The sequence below is a fragment of the Vespula pensylvanica genome, chromosome 11 (assembly GCF_014466175.1).
Source record: "Vespula pensylvanica isolate Volc-1 chromosome 11, ASM1446617v1, whole genome shotgun sequence".
Lineage (NCBI taxonomy): Eukaryota > Metazoa > Arthropoda > Insecta > Hymenoptera > Vespidae > Vespula > Vespula pensylvanica.
Window position 1 is genome coordinate 4399491 of NC_057695.1, and position 12402 is coordinate 4411892.

Consider the following 12402-nt stretch of genomic DNA (forward strand, 5'->3'; position numbering starts at 1 on the left):
TTTTTTTTTTTTTTTTTTTTGAATGTATAGGAAAAATTTGTTTACTAGAAAATCAATAATCAAATCATTGAGATATGTATGTGTATATATATATGTTTGTATATGTATCCGACATGGTAATGTCTGTAAAAAGTGGATTATGTATTTCTATTTTAATCCCTTCATCGATTAACCCTTATCTCGAACGTTCCATACGTTTCATCGAGCAATAAACTGTGTCACAGGGGTGAATGTTCTTCCTTTGAGATATACGTTGATCGAGTTCAATGCTTTTTCTTGTCTGGCGATATAATATAGTAAAGTTGAAAAGAAGATTCCATTGTTTCGTATTTCTTTGAAATTCTTCTCATTGTGCTTTTTTATTTATTTTATTATCATCATTTTTATTATTATCATTATTATTATATTGATTATTTACGATCATATTATATCATTTTTACGCTACATGCACCTATCAATTTTATTATATTAATACTTTTTTATTCGCGTTCATTTTATTATACGATTTCAATACATTATTATTATTATTATTATTATTATTATTATTATTAATAATTTTATACGTCATTATTTATTCACTTATTTATATTTTTTAATAAACTTTTCCATCGTTTAGATTTAAAACTTTTATTTTTATTCTTGAAAGAAGAAAGAATCCTAAATTTGAGTTAATTTTTTTTTTCTTTGTTGTTGCAGGTCAGAGCTCGGTAAGCAAGCGCTTGTGCGCACTTTAATAAGACAAATACAGAGAGAAAGAGAGAGAGAGAGAGAGAAATATAATCAAGTAGCAGCTAGAAGAGAGAAAAAAAGGAAAGATGGGAGCGAGACAAAGCAAAAGGTCCGTCGACATAACGACGACGCCGAAGAAGGAAGGTATACCAAGCGAAGGTGCAGTTGTAGGTGATGCCGCAACACCAGGTGATGGAAAACTCGAAAGGATCGAAGAAAGTGATGCTAAACCGACGACTAATGGCATTGCTTATCGTACTGACGTTACCGAAGATAAGGACAAAGATAAGGATGAGGCTACTGAGAAGGATAAGGAGAAGGTAAGAACATAAAAATAAAAAAGAAACATTTTTTTTATATATATATATATACCTTCAACGACTACAAAAGTGACCTAAGAATATTTTTTGATACTAAACTTTAGTAAATGATTTAAAATATTTACACACGCATGCACATTTTTATATATATATATATAGAAAGTAAAATGAGATTTATAAAGAAAAAAAATTATTGTATTTTTGTATGCATAATTATTTTCGAATATTTCTTTCACGTAAGTATGATTGTTTATAAATAAATAAAAATGTGTATATCTTTGCGAGTTACCAATGCTGTTTGCAAAAAGTTATACATATTTGAATTTACGTAGAAATGTTATAAGAGAGTTTTATACGTCTGTTTGTGTATATAGATACATATAATTCTTTCCTTAGGTCATTTTTATAATCATACATATCGAGTTGAAAGAAATCGAAGTTTAGTTATAGTTTCGTAGAAAATAAGAGGAACGTGAACTTATTTCAAACAAAGCGAAAGAGTTACTTGTGCTAGATTCTTTTTCTTCTTGAGTTCACCACGTCTATTGTCATCAACTGTTCCGTGTACTATTCCAAGCTTGACCCAAGTAAAATGCGTCTACGACTTCGAAAGAGTTCGATTCGATTTAACAATAATGAGATATCGGACAATCGAAATTGAGTAAATAATTTAACATGATTTCTTTATTACTACTACTATTATTATTAATAATAATCTTATTATCATTATTTTATTAACTTCATTAGCGCGAAACTTTGAAATGAATACATTTTCACTGTGTTATATTTAATCGAGTTTATATATTCCGTTTATCGAATTTTTTCAAAACACCAGGTCAAATAATAATCGAAAAAGGATCCAGAAAATGGCCACGTGAAACACGATATTTCCTTGATCGAGCTTGCACTTGTCTCGACTGTCATATACCAGATACAGTGACACGTCCAAGAAAAGAGGGAGCAAACGTTTTATCTCTCTCTTTCTCTTTCTCTTTCTTTCTTTCTTTCTGTCTGTCCATCTCTCCTTCTTCCTTTCATTTCCGTTCAATGAATCTTTTTCTGATTCTCGTTTCTCCGTTTCCCTTTCCTGCTTATCTTCCAGACGTCGACTTAAGGATCTTATTTCGTTTTACGATCAAATCGAGCATGATCAAAAGCATGACTTTCGTGACATATTAAGTTCTCGATATAACGATTATTGGATATTACAACATGTCACAGAAATATCTGAATCTTTTTTTTTTGTTTTTCTTTTTATTTTTTTTTCTTTTTTTTTTTTTTCAATTCATCAAAGATATTTTTAAGAGATTAGAAAGTGATTAGAATCGTGTGAAATGTCCGAAGATGCACGGAAAAAGAAATAGTTAACTATTATAGCAACGATGAAAAAATAAATGAATTTTTTTTCTTTTTTTTTTTTTTTTTTTAAATTGTTTATTAGAAATTCTTATAATATTCAACACATTTGTATCTGTCATATGTGTATATATATTTTTAAACGTTTCAAAATTCTTTCTTTTTTATCTCAATTCAAACAACATTTATTCAATCTTTGAACAAATGTTTAAATATTGCTTTTTATACCATATTTGCTTTTCGTAATAATTAATGATAAAGTATGTTAGTAAACATTTCAAATAACGTTTTCTTAGTCACGTCTCTGTTTGTTACGAATCAACAATCGTCTCTGTTAATCTTTGATTCGCAATGGAATAAACGTAAATCTTAAAATAAATCATGATAAAGATTTCGTGAGAAATTCTTATCGATCGTCGTTCACATTAACCGGCAGGTATTTTCTTTTTTTTTTTTTTTTTTCTTTCTTTTTCTTTCTCTTTTTTTTGCACGATAGAAGGCAGTTAAAGATAAGAATATTGTCGATACAACTGTTTCTATAATACCACGTCGAAAGGTTTATTTTTAGTCAATTTCTTTATTAGAAACGATAACGTAATAGTACTAATATACTCATTTTCACATATTAAATGGCTTGATTAATAACGATTTACACGATGGCATTTTTACTTAGCATTTTTACATGCTATTCTTTAGATAGCTTATCCTTTAAGACATTAATTTTTATATAGACAATTTTAAATGATGTTCGTTTGCACATGGTATTTTTTTAGACGATATTAAATATATAAAAACGATATTAGTCTTTTCGAATGAATTTTACATGATGCACTTTAAACGATAATTCTTACATGATGATATTCTTTGAATGACATATGAAAGTTTAATCTGATTTTTAATTAAATAATAATATACATTGATTCGTCGACTTTGAAGAAAAAAGAAAGATAGTAAGAGAAAAAGAGAAAGAAGATATACCGTTTCGGACTTAAAGAACGATATAACCCAGTAGACAGGTCAAGAAAGAAGGGAAACGGGAAGGGGAAGATCGCAAACGTACCGGTAACTCGTTTTTACGACTAACCGTAATCGTTTCTCCACGCGTACACGTTTGTTAAAGAGGCACATCTAACTGTCACGGGAGCATAAATCTTTCTTCCCCTACCCCTCACCCTCTTCTACATTATTTTCCCATGATTATTATTACTTTGCCTACATTTTTTTACGAGACATGTACGTACTAAGAATTTCTTCTAGAGAGATAGATACTTACGTACATCAGCGCTTTCTTAACGGACTTGAAGAGAATTGTGTATTTTGTAATATAACTGAGACGTCGTTTTTATCTGTCTTTCTTTCTTTCTTTCTTTCTTTCTTTCTTTCTTTCTTCTTCTTTTTTTTTTTTTTTTTTTTTTTAATTTAATTAGGATTATTATATATCGAAATTGGAATTTTTAGAAAGCATATCTTTTGCTACGTCCTAAGCTTGAAACATGTTCTTATCTTAACGAATTTCAACGGCAGGTGCAACCAGCCGGTTTAGAAGGTTCACTTAAACACACCTGTCTCCTTATGGCTCCTCTATTCTTTATTTCGAAGATGAAATATATTTTCAAAACGTCTCTCTCTCTCTCTCTCTCTCTTTCTTTCACTCTCTTTCTATGTTTCTCGAGAGAGATGCATATATTGTTAAAATAGCATTGTATTTTCTTCGAGTGTACATTATTATTCTTATCACATCGATAACTGTATGATGACCATGAATTTTCAAAGTCAAGATCAAACTCTGTTCGTAGCGATTACACGATACGTAAACTGCTTTTGTTCTTTTAAAGTAGGTCGGAATAATCAGATGAAAAATTTCTTTATAGTTTTTACCGCCGTAATAAGAATCAATATATCATATATAAATTCAATTAATAATTAATTCTTTTAGTATTATTGTCTTATATTATTATAATTACAATATTATGAACCGACAATTAATTTTGTTACGAAATAATGAAATAAAAGAAAAATATATATCTATGTAAAAGATTTCAATTAATTAATTAGAAAATAAATGCATTGTGCAGCTTTATTTTCTCTTTCTGTATTATCTTCAAAAACAAATAAAAAGAAGTTATTATTCATAAGACTCATTATTTTCAAGGACAAATAGAATTTTCTTTTTTCTTTTTTTTCACAAATCTAAGGAATCTATATAAACACGATGAATTTTCATTTTATCAGAATAGAAGAAATTTGTCGGTAGCTCATGACGATCATCGCGTGTTATCCACTTATGAGTCACATCTTTCTCTCATCGCATTCCAAGAGAAACTAGTTCTATTAATTAAACGGAGAGACCCGCGGACTCGGTCGTTCGCTTTCGCTAATTAAACTCGCTCGCGTCTAACCCGAATTCCTTTCAATTTTCGCTTACTATAACGTTTACAACACATGAAACATATTTCATTATATATTTTCCAACCCAGCTCAACCACCTCGCTCCTCGTCAAATTTTAACACTGAGGTGAGAAAGATATTTAAGAAATTATGTAAAATTATTATATAAAGATTATATTATAATTAACACTGGCAGACGAGAGAAAGAGAGAGAGAAATGGAATAAGTTGAAATTTTTGAAAAAAAGAAAGAACAAACAAAAATAATAACAAAAAGAAATTAAAAAATGAAGGAATTTAAAAAGATTGAATAATTTTCGACGAATATCGTGTTACTTCTCAGACCTCTTTTCGTTCGTATGCGCGAGACTCACGAAAACGTGATTATCCGCACGATATTCGCTTTCCACAAAAGGTACCGGCTTTTAATTTTCTTTCTTTTCTTTGCTTGGTTTTTTTTTATTGTTTTTTATGTTTTATATATATATATATATATATATATATATATATATATTCGAATCGCGTGTTGTATATTATTTCGAAGGAGTCGAATTCCAGAAAGTTATCTCGAGCTCGAGCGAGAGGTTTTTTACGATTCACTCGATTGAAATTCGTTGCATTCTAATAGCAAAACACGAGATCGGTCCTTGAAACGTCCTTCTCAGTTTCCTGTTTACGATCATTGTGTAAAATAATATCGAATTAAAAAGTAATATCCTCCGTGTATGTTGTATTGTTTCTCATCAAAAATTTTTATTTCGTTTTTAAAATTACCTTATGTAATTGTCTTTTATTCCACAAAGACATAATAATAATATCATTATTATTAAAACTATATATACATATATATATATATATATATATATATATATATATATACATCCATATAAAATTTTATAAATCGATTTTAATATGAAGATATGTTATACAAGAATTTTTCTAATAATTATAATAAATATATTTGACAATCGAGTATGAATAAAACGAGTTAACAATTAGAACGTTACATCGTAGGATATTTTATATTAAGTGGCGCCTACACGTAGCTCATTTTCTTCTTCGCAATTCAATTCGTGTCTCATATATGTATACGTGAGTCTATGTAAAAAGAAAGAAAGAAAGAAAGAAAGAAAGAAGAAAAGGAAAAAATAGAAAAAAAAGGAAAAAAGAAAAACATAGTTGTGTCAGTGGCGCCTTATTTAAATGAATGTGACACGTTCATTCTAAGACTATTACACGCGTATACAAGGAAATAGAAAAAAGAAGATGTGCAACGGACTGCTAAATGCATCTTTCTCTCTCTATCTCTCTCTATCTCTCTCTATGTACGATGTAGAACTATGTACGCATAAGATAGATACATATGTAGTATATAAATACGTGAAAAGTTACATCGCCTACAATCTACATTATTCTCTTTCTACTCTTCGTACAATTTAACACCTTACACAATACCAAAGACACATCGTCCCAGACGGACCTGTCACGTTTCCGCGTCTACGACGAACGAAAATAACTCGTTATTTACATAATGTAATGTGCCCAAGGCGATGACTGTGTTGTCTCCTCGTAAAAAGGAAAAACAGCTCAGTAGAACTCTGTTTTTCTTTATTTTCCTTCCTTTTATGTACCCTCCAAATGATAGAAAAAATATTCATAGGATTTTTTTATCTAAAATTTTCATGATTCTCTTTCTCTCTTTTTTCTTATTTTTTTTATTTTTATTTTTTGTCTTTGTTTCCTTTTTTTTTTACCTATATCACAAATATTTAGAGATTACCTTCTTCGTCTATTTCTTTGACGAATAATTATAATAAATTTCATTCAGTTTTCTTCCTCTTTCGATAATAAATAAAAAGAAAGAGATAAATATTATATTGTAACACAATATATGTGAATATATATATATATATATATAATTATAGTTTTAATTTTTACGTTATTATATAATACTATAACATTTATATAAGTTTACTTTGATAATAAAAAAATAAATATATTCTAATGAACAATCGTAAATATTAATATTTAATAATCGATACGTTTCATATTTAGATTAAACGTACGAAATCTTTATTTATTTATCAAAAATTCAAGTTGAGAACCACTTATCGTTCTCCGTAATCCGAGATTTTCGCGGTTTCATCCTGCACGACGACGTGTTGGTTCAAGCCACAGCAGAGCAGCTGCTTTATTCCAACGAGAATACACTCTCCATCTCTTTTCTTTCCTTTCAACTTTATTTTACTTGAAATTTTGAAACTTTTCGTTTTGACGTGGACAATGTATATTCAACAGAGAAAGAGAGAGAAAGAAAGAAAGAAATAGAGACAGACAAAGAAAAAATTCATTCACAAACATTACACATCGATCTATTATTTACAATGTAAAAATGATCCTTGAAACGATGTAAAATCATGTTAACGATAACATTTACATGTTAATCACGTGCTGCTGCATCCTTTATTTATAGTCGAATCGCTATAATCTGTATTGTTACGATGTATCTTATTAAATTAATTTATAATTTTATTATTTATAGCAGGAATCCGAAGAAGTAAAGTCGGAGGATACGAAGCAAGAATCGTCTGGCGAACCTTCAGCAGAAGGTGCGGAGGTTACAACGCCTACGGAAGGCAATCCAGCCAGTCCCAACACCGTTGCTTCACCAGACAGCAAGGAACCTAAAAAAAAAGATAAGGTGTGTTGGCCATTACACATTAATTTAAATAATTAAAATAAATTTAATACATTGATAGGTGGATTTATAATAAATAAGAAGAAAACAATATTCCTGTAAAAATTAACTCAATATACATGTATATTCGATTATAAGAAAAAACTAAATAGATAAATGTCGACTTAAAAAATAAAATAAAATATCCAGTTGAATTGATTAATACTTAATATTCAAAATTTGCAGTAATATTATAACTGGATGAACTAGAGAAATATTCATGTATTTTTATACTGAACAATTTCTTTCCAACACACGCACGCGCATATATATGTTGAAATCAAATTAAAACAAAAAATGTTTAATAGAAACGATTTGAACTAGTATTACGTTATATAATGACGCTTCCTCGTTGTTCATAGATGAGGAAAAAGTGGTCCCTCAGGTCGATCAGCTTCAGCAAGAAGGACAAGAGCAAGCCGACTCGTGAGGAAACACCCAAGAATGGAGACGTCACTAAAGAAGAGCCGCTAGCAGAGGTAAGCTAAGAAATAAACTAAAAAAGCTAGATTGTTATTAGTCCCCTAACAGGATAACAGAATCATTTATTCTTGAAAACGGCGGAAATTAAAACACGTGTGCATTGCAATTAAGTTGTCTTCATAGAATAAATTTGCTAGAAGCAATAAGTAAAAGGATATCTGAACGTGATAGTAGATCGATCGCCGAGAAATTTAAATTTCAAAATGTCAACATTTCAACTATTATCTCATTTCGTTCAACTTTGACATATTTATAATATCTGACTTTCTTCTTAATTATATTTGAACAGATCAAATGTGTCAAATCTCATGTTATCTGTCCGAACAAAAAAAAAAAAAAAAAGAAAAAAGAAAAAAAAGAAAGAAAGAAGGTCAGATATAAGAATATGTTAAAATTGAATGGAATGAAAGAAAGAGAGAGACAACAATGTCGTAACTTACATCAAAATGAAGAAGTAGGATTTGCTTTAAGCTATAATGCATCTTCTGACTTTCTAGAACGACAATGCTAGGAGAAACACTCGCTATAAATCGCACTAGCCAACAGACGTATAATAAGTAAGACTAGGCTCCTCTCACTTCTTCTTCTTCTTCTTCTTCTTCTTCTTCTTCTTCTTCTTCTTCTTCATCATCTTCTTTTTATTATCCCTCCTCCCCACCCTCTCTGTCTCTCTCTCTTTTCTTCTTTCTAGATACAGAAAGGACATTGCGTAGGCGCTTTACCTTAAGATCGCCAGAACTAATGTCCTTGCTCCTTCTTCTTCTTTACCATCGTCCTTCCTCTTCTTCTTCTACTACTATTACTACTACTACTACTACTATTACTACTACTACTATTACTACTACTACTACTACTACTACTACTACTACTACTACTACTACTACTACTACTACTACTATTACTTCTTCCTCCTTACCAACGTCCTTCTCCTCTTCTTCTTCTTCTTCATTGCAATCATGATTGGAGGGGGAGAATCATGAGTCATCCTTCTGGTTCATCGTACCTAGTAAAAGTTTCGTTATAGGCTGCTATGGAAAACCGGCTGCGAGTCGTTGAATTATCCCTTTTATTCTTCTTCTTTTTTCTTCTTCTTCTTCTGGTTCTTCTTCTTCTTGTTCTTGTTCTTCTTCTTCTTCTTCTTCTTGATGGCACCTCCTGCGTCGCCATTTCTTTCTTCATCATTTTCTACTCTTCTATCCTTCGAAATGATAAGCTTTTGTCTTTCCTTCTTTTAGGATTATCCTCTAGGGAAAAAAAAGAAGAAGAAAAAAGATGATTTATAATATAGCAATTTATATAGTATCTCTCTATTATTATCGATTTTTTAATTCGTTGCACGAACTTGATCGATGAGAAATACTTTCTGTGATATATTAAATTATCTTGTAGGAGATTTTGATTGTAATCTATTAAATCAATCCATTAATTCGCCAATCAAATTTTACTTTTGATTATGAATTGAATGAATTGATTTAGAAATGAATTGATTAGAAACGATTTATTCGTTTCTTTCATTTGTTAATTAATAAGAGATAGATCAATTTGTTTCTCCTGTTTTTTTTTCTTTTTTTTTTCTGAAAGGTAACTGATGCATCAGGACATATTCATCTTCTTGGGATTAACAGTTCGGTATTGAACATACGATTAGGTTTGTAAGAACGTTTCGCAATTCGTAAAGGCTTTGAAATATCGCGCAACCTTCGCGCCATCGTCACTATCACGAAGCTCACATTCAACAGTTAGACTTTCACTCCCTTCGAATAGTTCGCATAGCGAATCGTTAAATCGATACATGTACTGTCGTTATAAGTACTTACATACGTATGTATGTATGTATACATAAACAGATACATGAATATTTTACACTGATATCATTCTTTCCCAATGACTTACTCTCTGATCGAATTAATTATCTATTAACTTGTCTGTCTAATATTTATATTAAATTAAGTGGATTTTATTTTTATTGATTTAATAATTAAATCGTTAGATAATTCTTTTTTCGATGAGAATGAAATTCTCTCCAAAAGAAAATTTATTTCTTTAACGATATATTTTATATTAATATTATTTTGTATCAATTTTTATCGATTATGATATATTGATGTTGTTATTATAAATTTTTTCTTTTTATTTTTTCATTTATCTGATAGGTAATATGTTAAATTTGATGAGTGTAAAGGATTCTTTTTTGTTCGAATACTAATATGACAAAAATTATGCGATGTTCTAATCGCAGCTATTTTTTCTGTCAGTAATTATTATTGATAATAATATTGATTTTCTAAATATAGTATATATGTATACATATATACATGTATTGTAAAGAGAAAGAAAGAAGTAGTGTTATTAAGAGTAAGAAAGAAAATCGATAATCGAGGCAAACGAACCGGTCTCGTTACTTGCAAGCTTCTATCACTCATTGTGTTCATCAGTAACATGGTTCAATGGCCCAAACTTCCCGGATATGCTTACCTGACGTGCAACGTTGTTCGTCACCGCGAGAAAAAGCAACTTCTACTCTTCCGTTTTGTCACGTCCATGCCATAACGAAAAAAGAAAAGTAGAAAGTTTGGAGTAGACGTTCTTTGTTGCATTCGATTAACAAAATAATAATAAAATTAAATATTATATATATTATGTGTGTGTGTGTGTGTGTGTGTGAGAGAGAGAAAGAGAATTTCATTATTTGTAATTTTCATGAATTTATTTTACTTTACAATAAAATAATTTTGATATTTCCTTTTCAAAGAATAATTAATTATGATTATATTATATAAATATTATCTATTTTATTTTTATTAATTTAATATTCTTTGTAAAATCATTTTTAATTTCATTAATTTGTTTGTTTGCTTTTTCTTGTTTTCTTTTTTTTTTTTTTTTTTTTTTTTACAATATTGTAATAATTGCTTCAAAGATTATAATCGACTTTATTAATATTATTATTTATATAATTTTTCAATTCGATATTCTTTATAAGATCACACATTTTTAATTATATTAATTTATTTTAAAACCCGTCCCAAATTTGTATATTAAACGTGACGACATTAGACATAATTTATATATTTAATAAAATAATACTCCTTGTAAAATAATTTTCAATTTTGTTAAACTTATTGTTACTTTAGTTTATACTTATCTTACTTAGTTTCTAACACTCGTTGCTCCAAAGATTGGTCTCTATTGCTTAGCCAAGAAGTGTTCATTCGTTAACCCTCGTCATTCATAGCACATATGGCACATTCACGATCAATGCCAACGCAATAGAGAATTTCTAAGTACACTCCCATCGTTGCACTCTCCCTTCGGGAAAAAAGAATTCTGTTGAGTACTCCCAACCCAGTTGAGTACAACCCTCTACAACCTATGGCTTATAAAGTCGGCAAACTTAAAAAAAAAGAAACCTGCCCTTTAATCTGATTCGCACATCTGCTCGAGCTATTTATTTTTATGAAATTATTTAAATTATTTACAAAGGTTTATTTTTTCTTTCTTTTTTTTTTTTTTTTTAGAGAAATTAAAAAATTTAGACTATCTTTTCTTTTTTCTTTCCCTTTTGTTTTTAATGAATAAGTCGATATAATTTAATTTTCCAAATCTTCAAGAAGAGTTTTAACGTTTATGACAGAAAACAGCTGATCGAACGAAACTAGAGATTTTTATAGAAAAAAAAATATTGTTCTATCAAACAAATGTATCTTTTAAATGGATGAACAAAAATGTAATATTTTGACGTTTAAAAACGATAAATGCTATATAAAAAAAAAATATTCATTTTTCTATAAATAAAATATACGATTTTTTAAAAGTTCATATACGTGATTTAAGTTCGTTATCTTCGGTTTGTCGCAATATCTCTGAGATAAAGATGAACTCGACATTCCAAAAATAAGAGCACATAATTTATTATCCAAGATGCGTCTTGTTATTCATGGTACGATATAAATTCGTTTAATCGACTTCTCTCTCTCTCTCTCTCTCTCTTTCTCTTTCTCTTTCTCAGTTACATTACACGTGTCTCGTTACTATATCTTTATCCTTCTCTTACGTTACTACTACTATACTCACCACTTTTTTTAAACGATCTTCTCAGATCTTCTGAAGAATTTTATGCGATCGTAAATAAGATCGCTAGAGGAAGGAAAAGGGCGTAGGTGGTATCGTAGGTCGGGATAAATACCTAAGGCTCTCGTTAAATCTTAAATCTTCGTTAAAACCTTTCCTCTCCCTTCTATTTTCTTTCTCTTTTTAACCTTCTATAACGTAGTCACGTAACTTAGTACGAAGTCATACACATTTATATATACATACATAAATACCTATATGTCTATGTGTATTTTGTTAATTTTATTTTATTTTGTCATAACAAAATGATTCGTTACTT

At 29.3% G+C, this 12402-nt stretch overlaps 1 protein-coding gene across 1 annotated transcript in view; it reads left to right on the top strand.

The window, feature by feature from the left end:
* The window catches only part of LOC122633046 (mucin-17-like), a 44798-nt gene that overhangs the window by 10404 nt on the left and 21992 nt on the right, over positions 1-12402 (top strand). The window contains exons 2-4 of the mRNA XM_043820523.1: positions 697-1049; positions 7335-7493; positions 7892-8008. Coding sequence (XP_043676458.1) covers positions 816-1049; positions 7335-7493; positions 7892-8008 — 510 coding nt within the window. The 5' untranslated portion in view covers positions 697-815. The remainder of the gene's footprint in view (positions 1-696; positions 1050-7334; positions 7494-7891; positions 8009-12402) is intronic.